At 39.4% G+C, this 13,755-nt stretch overlaps 4 protein-coding genes and 3 non-coding genes across 7 annotated transcripts; 3 read left to right on the top strand and 4 right to left on the bottom strand.

Annotated features, from left to right (window-relative positions):
- Positions 1-257: 257 nt before the first annotated feature.
- LOC130702920 (trypsin-1-like) lies at positions 258-2,983 on the bottom strand. The gene is made up of 10 exons (XM_057524548.2): positions 2,844-2,983; positions 2,589-2,737; positions 1,961-2,217; positions 1,605-1,904; positions 1,430-1,518; positions 1,200-1,329; positions 976-1,123; positions 741-883; positions 571-652; positions 258-497 (listed from the first exon to the last, which is right to left on the bottom strand). The coding sequence occupies exons 2-10, from the start codon at positions 2,689-2,691 to the stop codon at positions 421-423; spliced, it is 1,329 nt and encodes a 442-aa protein (XP_057380531.1). The 5' UTR covers positions 2,692-2,737; positions 2,844-2,983; the 3' UTR covers positions 258-420.
- Positions 2,984-4,227: 1,244 nt separating this feature from the next.
- LOC130702919 (chymotrypsin-like elastase family member 2A) lies at positions 4,228-6,958 on the bottom strand. The gene is made up of 10 exons (XM_057524544.2): positions 6,820-6,958; positions 6,582-6,727; positions 5,883-6,196; positions 5,489-5,809; positions 5,320-5,408; positions 5,097-5,229; positions 4,855-5,005; positions 4,651-4,790; positions 4,489-4,570; positions 4,228-4,419 (listed from the first exon to the last, which is right to left on the bottom strand). Exons 2-10 carry the CDS (start codon positions 6,676-6,678, stop codon positions 4,337-4,339), a joined length of 1,410 nt encoding a protein of 469 aa, XP_057380527.1. The 5' UTR covers positions 6,679-6,727; positions 6,820-6,958; the 3' UTR covers positions 4,228-4,336.
- A 1,944-nt stretch (positions 6,959-8,902) lies between these two features.
- Trnas-uga (transfer RNA serine (anticodon UGA)) lies at positions 8,903-8,984 on the top strand. Its single transcript has one exon. It is a non-coding gene; the product is annotated as a tRNA-Ser (tRNA).
- A 407-nt stretch (positions 8,985-9,391) lies between these two features.
- On the bottom strand, positions 9,392-9,464 carry Trnar-ccg (transfer RNA arginine (anticodon CCG)). The gene has a single exon. It is a non-coding gene; the product is annotated as a tRNA-Arg (tRNA).
- A 578-nt stretch (positions 9,465-10,042) lies between these two features.
- Trnas-uga (transfer RNA serine (anticodon UGA)) lies at positions 10,043-10,124 on the bottom strand. Its single transcript has one exon. It is a non-coding gene; the product is annotated as a tRNA-Ser (tRNA).
- Positions 10,125-10,937: 813 nt separating this feature from the next.
- Positions 10,938-12,469, top strand: LOC130702808 (uncharacterized). The gene is made up of 6 exons (XM_057524420.2): positions 10,938-11,117; positions 11,265-11,517; positions 11,602-11,774; positions 11,841-12,006; positions 12,073-12,218; positions 12,293-12,469. Exons 1-6 carry the CDS (start codon positions 10,938-10,940, stop codon positions 12,467-12,469), a joined length of 1,095 nt encoding a protein of 364 aa, XP_057380403.2.
- A 387-nt stretch (positions 12,470-12,856) lies between these two features.
- On the top strand, positions 12,857-13,545 carry LOC130703033 (uncharacterized). Its single transcript, XM_057524653.2, has 4 exons — positions 12,857-12,920; positions 12,986-13,061; positions 13,128-13,166; positions 13,264-13,545. The coding sequence occupies exons 1-4, from the start codon at positions 12,900-12,902 to the stop codon at positions 13,410-13,412; spliced, it is 285 nt and encodes a 94-aa protein (XP_057380636.1). The 5' UTR covers positions 12,857-12,899; the 3' UTR covers positions 13,413-13,545.
- Positions 13,546-13,755: the final 210 nt, after the last annotated feature.

The following is a 13,755-nucleotide window of genomic DNA, read 5'->3' as shown; positions in this document are numbered from 1 at the left end:
ATTTAAACTTACTTTAAGTTTCCATAGTGTAGTGGTTATCACGTCGGCCTAACACGCTGAAGGTCCTCAGTTCGATCCTGGGTGGAAACATCCATTTTGTGTTCGATTTCATCCTAATTACTTTTAGTTAACGGTAATTGTTAAAGCAATTTATTGGCTTCAACAGTCAATTTATTGAAATGAAAAAATAAAAATTCAATGAATCGAACTATAAACTCAAACAGCTTCTGCACCAAATTTGTGCTTGCATTAATGCACAAATGTAAGTTATGTCTTAACTACATTCAATAAACATGCCTTTTGTAGGTAGTCTTTTTAAAAATAATAATAAAATAGAAATGAAATGAAAATGTTGGAGCAAAAACCGCTGTTTAAAATGAGGTCCAACGCTGAAATGCGATTGAAGTGGAGTTGGACTGATCAAATCCTTTGCGAAATCCAGGACGAGAAAGACGACACTCTCGTGTATACTGTTGGATAGTCCGGACTGGCGCATTCTTTTGGGTTAAACAGCCACAGTTTGATATATTATGTCACGATTTTCTATCAAAGTAAAATAACAAAACGTACCGACTCCAAAGCTAACGATGCCGACCTCAGTCCAGGGTTCTGTAGGCGATGATTTGACAAGCAACGGACCGCCACTGTCCCCCTACAAACAATGACATATTTTAATTGATAAAATTATATCAACCGGATATAAAACAAATATCAAACATGCTAAAAAAAAAACTCATTACGAAGCAGGAACCCTTGCCGGGAATTATAGCGCAAATCATGCTGTCTGCGATGGTTACTTGCAAGTTGTCGTAACTAGCTTGACACTCAGCATTGCTTATAATTTTAATGGTGGCCTGCTGTAGGACTTGGGGCAATGGTCCATCTAAAATCCAACACACGAGACGGAAGTAAAGTTTCATTATTTTATGTAATTTGAATGACCGTATAAATTGATAATTGACCATATGATTTTACATTGGTCTTGCATGGATCCCCAGCCGATGATGGCAGCCTCTAGATCAACGAAAGTATCGGTAGTCCCTGGCGCTGGCAAGCAGACGGGTGAAATCGCCGTCACGTACTTCACGGGGAATTTTAAAACCAAGATTGCAATGTCGTTGATCTACAAGCCAAATACAAAGCCAAAGAGACGAAACTGGACGTTAAGAAATACATTCTAATTTCCATGCGAGTCCTACGATGGTGTTGGGATCGTAATCTCTGTGGCGCATCACCCTGAATACTTTTCTCGACACCAGTGCGTCGCTCGGTGACAAGACGTGCAGGCCCAGCTCTACAGTTAAAAATAAATGTTCCCATGGCCAAGAGCTATATGAAAAATCAATTGAAAAACATTAAAAACTGTTTAAATCGTGAGTTAAATTAGTGTAGAAGAGAAAACATTAAAAAAAAAAAAAAATGAAGTTACAAGTCGACGCAGTGGGCCGCGGTCAGGACTCTATTTGAAGAAATCAAAGATCCCCCACATTTAAAACGTCCAGCTTGCTTTAATAGCACCTATAAATTCCAAAGTTACGTTCATGTCGAGTCCGGATTATGCTTTAAATACAGTGAATCACATTACATTTCAAAAAATAGCTTACCGCATAGGGCCAAGAATTCTTAACAGCATCGGTTCCGCCTACCACACGATCTTCTTCGAGACTCAATATTTTTGTTGGTCCAACGCCACAACTGATTTGTTTCAATTCGATAGCCACTTGCTTTTCTGTTAGTGGCGATGAAACCGTAGTTTCAACTGGGAGTGTCGGCACAACACTGGCTGCCAACGACGGGTATAGTATTACAGGGTATGGCATAATCACCAACGGCGTGATTTGAATGTCGTTACTAAGGCCAGAATGATTAATGGCTACTGGTATCGGGCAGCAAAGTCCATGTATCTAATAAAGTGAAAGTCGAATTAATTGATCGTGAAGCAAAATGATGAATTTGTTACCTGTTTTCCATCTTTTACGGTGTAGCTGCAGGCGATTTGGATAATCACAGACCACGTTTCCAGATTGCTCAATTTTGACGTCGGGGAGCAAGAACGAACCGCCATACAAGAACCAAACCTGCCTTGAGTTGTGTAACAAGATCTTTCATCCATCATAGTCGTGTTGATTTGTTTTGCAGCTTCATCGAAGTTGTTAACCTGGGCATAGCATGGGTTCGGTCTGAACGGGAACTGGACATTGGCGATATCTTCTGTTTCTATCAGATTGAAAATAAAAACAAAAATTTGACTTCATTATTCTTTTTCTTTGATAAGTTTTGAAACTAATAAAAAAAAAGAGTGTAGGAAGAACAACAAAAATATATGAAACAAAAAAGAAACAGTGTGATGACAAGTGCGTTCAACTCTTATTCGATTTAGAGCTTTGGGGCATTGCTTTCCCATCTTAATTGCCAACTTGAAAGATATCTCGAATGCGTGATTCCATTTTCGGTATCGTGTCCTTGAAGTCAAAGCAACATGTGCCACTTAACCTTGCGTGTACGCACAAAACAGGAGAAATGGGCTTCAACTGCTTTTTTAAAATATAGATCGTTTAAAACATATGGAATCGATAAAAACCTCTAACCTTTAATTGCGACGGTGTTCTGCAGTTTTTGATAGATGCTACTGGCATGGCTGAACCGTAACAGCGTAAGGATGGCTACTAATAGGCTGAGAGCTCCCATCATGTCCTCAATAACTTCTTGAGTCGAACGAAGTGGGAAAAAGTGAAACCTGTGATTTATCACCAACGGAAATTAATAGTAAGCTGAATTACGATATCTTTGGTTGAAATTGTGCAGAATAAAACCATAGTATAAGGTGAGTACGAAACAATTACCTCTTGCCGTCGAGCAAGTCCCAAGACACATGAGCCAAGTCCAGTGAGTGAGAGCATCAGCTTGACTGTTTAGACGTTTTATGGTTCCACATCATCAGCAAAGCAACAACTAATGAAGGGCACTAAAATGGATAGAAACTGATTTTACTGTGTGAAAAAAAGCAAAATACGATGCTCGTTCACGACAGAACCACGTTTGATGCAACATTGATAGTGAGTTACCTTCCCTTTTTTGGGTAAGTATACCTACCGGTGCCCTCTGCCGACTTCCACGACCGGCGAAACCGGTTATTCATTATTGAGTGCTGTAGAATGAATAGTTGTTTTCTTTCAAGATCACCAAAGACATGTTAAGAGTAAACTTTTTAACAGATGAAACCAGTACAAAACATAAAACCAAAAAGAAAAACACGTTTTCTCGTTCAAACACGTCGAGTTCTCAGGCAAAGAATACAGCAAACATGCCAAATGAAGTAAACCTTTTACCAAGATGGCGGCGGCTTCCTTCTCAATTGCTCGCCCACCCCATGCTTGATGAAAACAAAAGGACGTCTGAGATCACACTTAGTGTAACAAGTCACGAAAATATTGATCTAATTAACATTTTACACTACGTAAAACTTACTTTCATTGGAAACTGTCTGCGTTAGGCGTTGGAACTTGTACTGGACACATCTAAGCCAAGCGAACAACACGAAAGATTTGAAGGCAAGAAAGAGAGGCTTACACCAGACGCAAATGGGGTTTTCGAAGAATAAAAGGGATGGGTTTAAAAAACGAAAATGAACTGACGACTAACTGATGCAGGTGGAGTTCATACCAGACCCAAAATTTTTGTTCTAACCTTGAACATTTCTGGATGAATCATTTCTGAAAAGAAAACCAAACTTAAATCGGACAAGATACAAAGTTTGGCAAGGATGGGAAATGGTCATTAATCATATTTGCTTATGACATTCTTTTCGAAGAAAAAAATATTTTCTAGTTTTCGATCCATTTAAAAGGACAACGTATAACATTTGAAAGACTTAAAATAAGTTTCCATAGTGTAGTGGTTATCACGTCGGCCTAACACGCTGAAGGTCCTCAGTTCGATCCTGGGTGGAAACATCACTTTTTAAACAGGAATGGTAAGTGATTCTGTGATATTTTAACATGAAAATTAAACAAGGAAAGGTAAGAAATGAAGTAGCTCGTTTAATGAATAGAAATTTCTTCTTTTATTTTGAATAAGGAAGATCAATGCCACATTCAACATTTTCTTTGTGTATTCGTATGTAGGGCCATTCAATTCTCCATTGGTATAAGAAGAACTCTGTGGAGCACAAGACCACTCCGGAATACATTAGAATTAGAAGTAGCTAGTTAAGTCGATGTAACCAAAACAACTGTTTGCAGTAAATAATAAAATTTAAATAAAATAACTATTTCAAAATGATACCGTAAAAAATTCATCATACACTGATCCCCATGTTTGATATAAATAATCTTCACTATGTTCTGGCCGAAATCCAAGACGAGAACGATGACACCCTTGTGTATCTTACGGGACGACTCGTAACGGAACAAATATTAGCTAGAATGGAAAGCGGAAAGTCGGTAAACTACTTGTTTACAGTCTACAAAAATAAATGAAGATACGTACAGAATGTGTCCGTGATGATGCCGACCTGGGTCCAAGGAGCAGTGGGCGACGATCTCACAAGCAAAGGACCTCCATAGTCACCCTATTTTCAAAACGTCGTACCTCATCATTGCGCTCATTAATAATGCAATAAAACAAATTTGTAAAGACGTCCATACATACCCAGCACGTAGGATTGTCAGTCTGAACACAGATCACACTATTTTCGATGGTTACTTGCAAGTCGTTGTAAGCAGTTTGACAGTCAGCGTTGCTTATAATCTTAACGCCAACCTGCTGTAACACGTTTGCTGGCAAAAGATCTGCATTTGAAAAATAAATAAACAAAACGAAAAAAAAAAAAACAATACGATAACGGGCTATTACCTGGATTATATTCCAATGAACCCCACCCGACGATGAAGGCATTTTTGTCAGCGTACGTATCAGTGGTGCCAGCCGGTGGCAAACAAACGGGTGACATTGTGTTCGTGTAAATCACCGGTACTTTCAGCATAAAGATTCCAATGTCGTTGAGCTACGTGCAAAAGATAAAAGAATTAGACGAAATTGGGCGTATAGGGACACATGCTGGCCAGTTTTAGACGTGACTTTAAGCATAATCCTACCACTTTGTCACGATTGTAAGATCTGTGGCGTGCCAAACCCGATATCCTTCTCGACACCGGTGCATCACTGGTTGGGTACATGGCATGAGCGCCGAGTTCTATGGTTATTAGGTAAAAGTCCCACGGCTGACGACTATTCAGATAGCCAACCGAGAAAGAAGAAAACTTTTTGAAACGTGGAGTTCAAAATGAACTTTTAAGAACATAACGTAAACCAAATTACACTTTCACGCAGTAGGCCGTGGTCAGGACTTTGGTGGGAGAAATCAAAGTTCCGCTACAAAAGAACGTTCCAGCGTACTTAATTGCAACCTGTGGATTCCAATAATACAATAATGAATTGCACGTAATTACGTTTGTAATTTAGAATAAAAAAAGAGTGAACAACTTACCATTGCAGGCCAAGAATTCTTGACAGCAGCTGTCCCACCAATGATACGATGCCCGTCATGACTCGATATTTTCGCTGGCCCTACTCCGCAACCGATGAGCTTCCGCTGGGCCATTGCTCCTTCTGTTAGAGGCGATGAAGGCGGATTTTCACTTTTAGGAGATGCTTTAGTCTTGGCACTAGCAGCAATTGGGTGAGGTACGACGGGATAATTAAAGCTGTATGGCACACCAAACGGTGGTGTTGATGGCATGGCTCGAACTTCAACAAAAACACTGGGAGGATTAAAAACCTCTTCGTTCAAACAACAGATTCCCTGTATCTAAAGATATAAAAGTTAATTCATTATTGGTTTTGATTTTACCAATTGAACGATCAGGGGATGATTATGTCACCTGTCTTCCATCTGTTACGGCGTAGCTACAAGGTATTCGGGTAATCATAGTCCAAACTTGCAGATTGCTTAATTGAGGCAACTTTGATGCTGGGTAGCACGAACGTAACGGCATGCAAGAACCAAATCTGCCTTCTGCTGTGTAACAAGATCTTTCATCCATCAAAGTTGTGTTATTTTGCCTTTGAGATCCAGTGAAGACATTAGCCTGGGAGTGGTAAAAATTGGGTCTGAACGAGAAGTGGGCATCATCGTTTTCCTTGGCCATCCAATTCTGATGTCGTCCATTGACTATGTTTTCTGGTTCAAATGGATCTAAAATAAGAATTAAAATGAAATGACTTTGTTTTGATTGTTCTGTTATGCATAAATGTTATGAAAACGACATACACGAAACAAATAAATAAGCATCGCGATTCGCCAAAGAGGCGATCAAAGAGATATGCAATGCTCTTGTAAGGAACGAAATAGCAAATGTTTGCCGTTGGACTTTGATGAATAGCTCAAGGCTTTTTTTTCGAATTGCATGTAAAATGGACGAGATTCGGAACGTCGTGTTTCTTGCCCTCAAAGATCACGGTGAGCCAAGACTACTATTTGACCTTGCACTGATGTAAAAGGACAAGAAGAATAAACGCTCATCTGTTGTTTCTGTTGTACGAACGTCATTAAATAAACGAATCAAAGAAATTTTTAGTACCTTTAATGATGACCAAGTCCTGTGTTTGGTAAATGCTGCCGGACTTGCTCGAACACAGCAATGAAAGGATGAATGGTAAAACACAGCGAATTTCCATGATATCTTCGGTCAGTTCTTTTGTCGCCGAAGTTGAAAAACCGTAGCACCTTTAGAATATCACAATTCACTAAAAGTTATGCTATTTTGTACTGAAAACGTAAGGAAATGAATAAGGCCAAGAGAGTACAAAAAATATTACCTTCTTTCTGCAAATGCGTTCAAGCAATGTTGAGAAAATCCAATCAGTTGGAGATCACTTTATGGTTTATCGGACTTTGGGACGTTCCACCTCAAAAGCAATGCAACAGTTCAGACGATGTACCGAAACGAAATTCAAGTTTGAAATTGGGAAAGAGCTAAAATCACAGTTGGTACTCGACAGAACAGAAACCTGATGGCAATATTGTTGCATGTTGATTTTCCTAAAAATGTTTCTACCGATGCCCCCTGTCGACTTGTCCGACCAGTAAAACTTGTTCAAAAAACTCGTTATTGAGTTGCAAATACGAAATGAAGAGTAAAATTTTAGTTAGCAAGCAGGAAAACTCGAAAACGCGACTCCATTTTGGCATCCAACTGCATTCAGCCACCACACAATGGAATAACGAACGTAAACAAGATTTTTTGTTTCTCAAAATTCCCTGCTTACTTCGCAATTGTTACTCACCCCTTGTCCTTAGAGAGCAGGTTTTGATAAATCCCAATTGTAACAAGCATGAAAATGTTAATACGAATCAGGTTTTACACTGGGCGAAACTTGCTGCAGTTCGGGGCTAGTTTGCTACAGGCAATGAAACTTCTGCTTGGACAACACGTGTTGGAAACAACGTCAAAATCCAACACCAGAAACTGTAGCTAAGGAGGCAAGGAAAAAGACTTATCTAGAGATTTCGAATGTCACTTTGGAATAAGAGAGGGTAGGAACTACCTTTTGAAATAGCTAGACGTCCCTTGGAGTAGGTAGGGGTTGCAAAAGAAAGTGAAGGTAGCGTATCCATGTTTTAACCTTGGCCAACTCCCAATGAACGGAAACAGGGTCAAAGATATAAAGCAAACACATTTTTAAAAATTGAAATAGAACACGTTTGGGAATTAATATTTTTCTTTTTTTGCCTTTTGCTATTTTAAGGAAAAAGGTTTGTACATTTTTTTTCGCACACTTGTTGGATGTACTTTTTCAATCGCGATGTCTGTTCAAAAAAACGAAGAAACAGGAATGAGTTTCCATAGTGTAGTGGTTATCACGTCGGCCTAACACGCTGAAGGTCCTCAGTTCGATCCTGGGTGGAAACATCATTGTATTTTTTTAAACACAAATAGAGGTTTTTTTGTGCTTTTCTCATAAGCAAATGTTAGGCAGAATGCCATCATTCAACTATCCAGTTGTTGAAAAAACGATAATTTGTTTTGAGTTGCGTATTTCCATGTAAGATCTTATCACTTGCATTTTTTGGGGGAGGGGGAGTGGAGTCACAATACTGTTCCATTGACCTTACACATGGCTGTTTTTGTTTCCTCTCATAAAAAGAAATCAATTTTCACATAACACTACGTATTAATTAACCTTACTCTCCTTTGCAAAGTTGGTTACTATGAAAGATTGAAGATTCTTCCGCTATTTTCTGCTTTGGCGAAAACAACTGTGTGTGAATAATTGAAATCCGGATGTAACGTTAATCTTTACCTAAATTAGTTAAGTTCATGAGTCCGCTTGTAACATGTTTCCATAGTGTAGTGGTTATCACGTCGGCCTAACACGCTGAAGGTCCTCAGTTCGATCCTGGGTGGAAACATCCTTTTTTATTCTTAAAAAGAAACGTGTAATTTTCACATTGTAGACTTTTATGTTTTTTCGCAATTAACTTTGGTATAAAGTAATTTGATTTTTCTTTATAAGCCGGCATAGTAAGGTAGGAGCCAACGAGCGGTAAAAGAACATACCCGTACCTGTAGGCAATATGCTATTGACAGAGCAGTTGCTTTGATGCATTGGCTGTTACAGCCATCCAATTAGTTGGATAAAAAAGAATGCAGATACAAAACCATATTAAAATTCAAAAAGAAAGATACGGCAATGTAACAAAGGGGGGTCGCCCATTAGAAACTATCCTATTTCCAATTAAAGTACGGAAAACATCACATATTTCTTATTGCCACAAACCGTGCTGTTGAGCCAACTTTATAGTACAGTGCTCGGGACGATACCTACTTGAGCTTGATTTCAACTCACAAATATAAGAGTAGTTCGGTACTTCTAGCAATGTTTGCTGATTATTTTAACAGCAGATGTGGCCGAGTGGTTAAGGCGATAGACTTGAAATCTATTCCTCTCTGAGGGCGTAGGTTCGAACCCTACCATCTGCGAGTCTCTTTTTAATGTTTCCTTTTACGTTTTATATCAAATTGCATTCCCTGAAATTCTCTTTTGAGTTATTATTTTCGAATTTTCACAGTTAGATCCGCTATTTTAAGAGTTGAGAACGTGTGGGTAAAAAAAAAATGATGCCCTAGATTATGGCCTTCGTTAAGCAAATTTCGTGTCATCTACACATACCTGAATGTAATTCAAAATTTCTCTTTCGAAGATGGGTGTATAACGAAGAGAAGTTATTGCTATACAGCGACCATAGCCTCATCCTGTATGACTGCGCAATTGTTACACCCATGCATGAAAAACTATACAATAAGCTTTTAATTACAACTTTGGTACTTTCTACAAATAACTTTACTGGAGAGGACACAATATGATTTGGCAATGAAAAAAATGATTGTACTTCTGGCGGGACTTGAACCCGCAGTCTCCGGCTTCGGAGGCCGACGCCTTATCCATTAGGCCACAGAAGCATCAAGCAATAAGTAGGCCCCCGGAAGTGATTCGTACCGAAAACTACTTAATTTGAGGTCAAAAACTGTTTAGGAAATGCCTAAGGTCATTGTTGACTTCCATTGGAGGACTTTCTAAAACGAGCTAAATGTTGCTAGTTAAATTGTGTAAAATCGACCCACAGCAATAATAGTTTCAAAAGGCCAATCGTTGACAACACGACTTCCTTATAGATTGAACTACCTATCATTTGTGATTACAAACCTAGCTTATTTTTTTGGCTGTTTTTCTATACTACACTTGGCTAATAAGCTAAACAACTAAAGCAAAAAACGAAAATCCAGTATATACAAAAAAAAAAAAAAATCAATAGTTACCGTTCAGTTGCTCCGTCATGTGAGTAAGGGAAGCGCGGGGGTTGGTCCAATAGATGTCTCTCACACACATAGCCATGGTTACGAGTAGATATAAGAAAAAGTGTTTTCGTTCAAGATCTCGAACGCTATCCTAGCGACAATCGATGTTAAAAGATTTGCGTTACGAAGAAGAACAAAGTAATGTAGCAATATTACCTGACTATTTTCTGTTAAAATGAAATCGCAGATGGTAGGGTTCGAACCTACGCCCTCAGAGAGGAATAGATTTCAAGTCTATCGCCTTAACCACTCGGCCACATCTGCCGTTAAGTATTACGCCTACGCCAATTTAGGGCTCCGCTACCTGAGAATTTAGGCGGGCGAACTACACGCGTGTTTCTCTTGGTGTTCGTGAAGGCACATGTCGAAATTATTCGGTGCTGTTTTCGGGGTATTGGAACATGTGGCTCAAGACGAATTGTTGAAAAACAAAGATGCGCTCCGTCGTCCCCCCTACGCGGACTATCCTCCAAGCAGAGTCAAAGTTCTTCCCTAAATAGCATTTAAAAAATATAAATAAAATGGTATAATGCATGCATCACGTTTGATTCACCAAAACATCTGGTGAGTGTTTAGCGACGCGACAAACCATGTTCGGAAAAGGATATACTTAAAAGACCGTGAAGAAAAAGGACGTTGCCTTTTTTAATTTTAGTAGAATCCCCCCCAGCCGGTCTTTAGCTGGAAATTGAACAGGTGGTCGTCTCCATCGTTGCAAATAAGGGGAGGTAAAAAAGCTGTCGCTTCTAACGCGATAGCACAAATTGAGCTTCGTTTCATCGGCATTCCGTTCCACAGACTGTGCAAAACACCGCATCCTGTATAGAAAATAGGAATTTCAATTAAAAATTTCGATGTTGGCTTTGACTGTGTTGATACCGTGCGGAACGAGGAAACTCTTGATTGGGCTTGAAAGCGACAACACGTAGCAGTACCATATTTTCTGTTTCCACCTATAAGATTTAAAATGAATTAACTTCAGAAACAAAATGTGTGTGTGTGGGGGGGGGAGAAGCCTCTGGGCTTTTTATCCAAATGAAAACGAAGAGGTTCTCAGTGGGATTCGAGCCGCTGAAGATGCCGTACCATCGATTGTTCAGTGCAAAACGCATCGCAGTTTCCCACATTTCGAATGAATTGGGCTATTCAGTGCTGAAATCGCGTTGCCTCGTTGCCAGCTTTCTCGGAATCCTCGTCTTGATCTGTTACATCGAATCCACAGAGTGGGGTCATCACCTCTTCACTCGTCATCGACAGGTAGACCTTCCAACCTCTAAATTTCTATTCCATTACAATTGTTGAACTTTATTCGTTTCGAGTATTCCGCCTCATCCTACCTGCTTTTTTCCGAAATAAAGAAAATTAAAATTAATGTTCCCATCTTTAACAAACATTTCCCCACAGAACATGGAACGTTTTACCTTCATGGAAGCCTCGATTTCGGACACTTCGACGGAAATGATTTTGGACACTTCAACGGAAATGGTAGACTTAACTGTTTGTAATTGCACGTGTGGTAGTGCGGCCGCGAGAAGAGGGCCGCACCAGAAAGTTATTGGTTTTTCTGTTTACGGCGATCTCTCACGCGTCGATATTGTCCAGAAATATCTCCTCCCACTTAGGGAGACAATCAAAACGATTCCCTCCATCTATCCAGGTTTATACATTTTCTTTTTAAATTAAAAAAAAAAAAAGGGTCAGGTGTTGATCATCAATTTAAAGATCGTAAAATACCTTGTAGACTGGATTGTACGAATTTATCATAATGTGATAAAAGAAGATGATGTTAATTCATCATGGACAATTTTCCAAAACGTGTTAGACGTTGGAAGTCACGTCGACCTGTGCAATGTCACAGAGATCGTCAATCATTGGAAAATGAAACAAGATTTATTCGCAATGACATGGCGTTGGGTAAATCCATTTCCTTCCCAATTAAATAATCGATATTTTACACTGACATACATTTTTACCTGACAGTTGCCATTGCTCGATGACATGGTGGATACTTTCATGTCCAGGGATTCAGACAGTCTGATTGTTGTGCCCCGGGAACAGGACGCCGTTCGTGAATGGCTGGCTAGCGACGACATCTTTCACACTATGAAAGACCATCCTGCTCACTGTAGTACCTCAATGCTGGGAGGTCCCGTCTTTTCCTTTACAAAAATAATAACCTTTTTTAATTTTCTAAAAAATTGTGTGAACAAAGGAATGTGGGGAGTTAAACTGAGCGAGGATCGTCCACGAATCATTAATGCCTTTGAGGCTATTTTCGGAACGCATCACGAAACCACGTATGGCTACGATCAGTCTCTCCTGACAGATCACGTTTGGCCAATCGCAAAGACGAGTGTAGTAAGCAACCTAAATTTAATTCATTAAAAGATGTAGACACAAAAATTTGAATGAATTTAATTTACTGGAAACAGATGGCTCATGACAGTTATTGCTGTTTAAATTCCAGCGTGAGCAGGCCGTTTCCTAGTAAGAGAGGCGAGGGTTTGCTCTTTGTCGGCGGAAGGAACAAACCGGAAGAACGTCTCAGATGGCCTTGTCCGCCAATGTGCCGTCCAGCAAACGTCACCAGCGAATGGATTTATTGTTGAACTATCCAACGTTCCTAATTTTAACTCTTCATTATTTAAAAATAAAAACTGAACCATTACGATACAATCCTCCTACAGGAAATTGAGTTTACCAAACTCTTACTGAAAATGTTTAAGGATGAGGTGTTGAATCCAAGGGCTTTTTGATAACAAAGAGCTGTTAGGCATCAGCTGTTCCATTTCCCGTTACCTTGATCTAAAAAAAAAAGGCATGGTTACTTCCTCATCATACGTTGGCAACAAAGTAAAGGCCTTTAAGTTCGATCTGTAACCTTGGATCATACCTCAGTTACTACCATCAGCATCAAGAGCAAAAAGCCCCGGGTGGGATTGGCCCGTTCTATAAATGGCCCCGGTTGTTTTGAGTCGGGCGTTCAGTTTACCTCGTGACTTTGTTGAAAGTGATTGTCGACTTACACGTTTCCAGAAAATGCGTTTCACTCACGTAGCGGTAAGGAATATTGCAATATTCATTAAAAAAAAAAAATTACTGTTAAGTTTTCACGAATATTTCAGATTTTCCTGTTCTTCGTGTTTTCAATGTGTGTCCTGATTGCTGCAGAGGATGAATCAATTATCAGATCGACTATTGGTATCATTTAAATTACTTCTCGTATTTTTCGTGAATGATTTTAACTGAATGTTTTTCACGTTGCAGATAAAATAACGGACGATTGGGGCAGCGGACGCACTTCCAGTAAGATACATCTATAAATCAAAATGAAATTGACATCGATATAGATAAAGCAATCGTTTAGTGGATATTTACTAGAGTTAATTGCCTTTCGTTGTAGGCGATGGATGCATCTGGAAGGGCACGTCTCCATTTTGCGATGGCGGCTGTAATGTGGTGGGACACGTCGTTCGAGAAACGAGCTCATCGGGTGATGGTGAACGATGTTTGACCGGCATCAAAGTGCTTTGCTGCCCGTCCAAGGCTTAAACGTGGAAATCAACAGCAAATTCCTAATGACCACCTCTACTAGAAAATAGCCTGTATAGAAATAAAAATGAATAAATATACCAGTCGGACAATAACATTATTCACCTGTTTCTGCATGACATTTGTTCCAACACATCAACTGTTTGACCGAACTGAACAATAAAAATTTTTCAACACAATTTAGTGAAAGCGAACATTAAATAAAAATTTCTAAATGAAACACCCACCAGGTTTTGATGTCTTGACCTCGAACAATAATTATGTCTCCCTTTTTGGGAGGCCATTTTGGCTAAGAGAAATGAAGAGGGAAAGAGAAAGAAAAACATGCTAATGAGCCTGTGGG

This window comes from Daphnia carinata, chromosome 5 (genome assembly GCF_022539665.2).
Source record: "Daphnia carinata strain CSIRO-1 chromosome 5, CSIRO_AGI_Dcar_HiC_V3, whole genome shotgun sequence".
NCBI classification, from domain to species: domain Eukaryota; kingdom Metazoa; phylum Arthropoda; class Branchiopoda; order Diplostraca; family Daphniidae; genus Daphnia; species Daphnia carinata.
Note: the sequence above shows the minus strand (reverse complement) of the source record. Positions and strands in the feature narration are given on the sequence as shown.

Excerpts from the sequence above, each read along its gene's own strand:
- LOC130702808 (XM_057524420.2), top strand. The coding sequence starts at position 10,938 with ATGCCGTACCATCGATTGTTCAGTGCAAAACGCATCGCAGTTTCCCAC. Across the intron at positions 11,518-11,601 it reads GATTCCCTCCATCTATCCAG|ACTGGATTGTACGAATTTAT; the intron begins GTTTATACATTT and ends AATACCTTGTAG. Across the intron at positions 11,775-11,840 it reads TCGCAATGACATGGCGTTGG|TTGCCATTGCTCGATGACAT; the intron begins GTAAATCCATTT and ends TTTACCTGACAG.
- LOC130702920 (XM_057524548.2), bottom strand. The coding sequence starts at position 2,691 with ATGATGGGAGCTCTCAGCCTATTAGTAGCCATCCTTACGCTGTTACGG. Across the intron at positions 1,519-1,604 it reads AGAATTCTTGGCCCTATGCG|GTGCTATTAAAGCAAGCTGG; the intron begins GTAAGCTATTTT and ends TGGAATTTATAG. Across the intron at positions 1,124-1,199 it reads ATTACGATCCCAACACCATC|ATCAACGACATTGCAATCTT; the intron begins GTAGGACTCGCA and ends TTTGGCTTGTAG.
- LOC130703033 (XM_057524653.2), top strand. The coding sequence starts at position 12,900 with ATGCGTTTCACTCACGTAGCG. Across the intron at positions 12,921-12,985 it reads TGCGTTTCACTCACGTAGCG|ATTTTCCTGTTCTTCGTGTT; the intron begins GTAAGGAATATT and ends CGAATATTTCAG. Across the intron at positions 13,062-13,127 it reads AATTATCAGATCGACTATTG|ATAAAATAACGGACGATTGG; the intron begins GTATCATTTAAA and ends TTCACGTTGCAG.
- LOC130702919 (XM_057524544.2), bottom strand. The coding sequence starts at position 6,678 with ATGGAAATTCGCTGTGTTTTACCATTCATCCTTTCATTGCTGTGTTCG. Across the intron at positions 5,006-5,096 it reads CTTACAATCGTGACAAAGTG|CTCAACGACATTGGAATCTT; the intron begins GTAGGATTATGC and ends TTTTGCACGTAG. Across the intron at positions 4,420-4,488 it reads CATCATCACGGACACATTCT|CTAATATTTGTTCCGTTACG; the intron begins GTACGTATCTTC and ends TTTCCATTCTAG.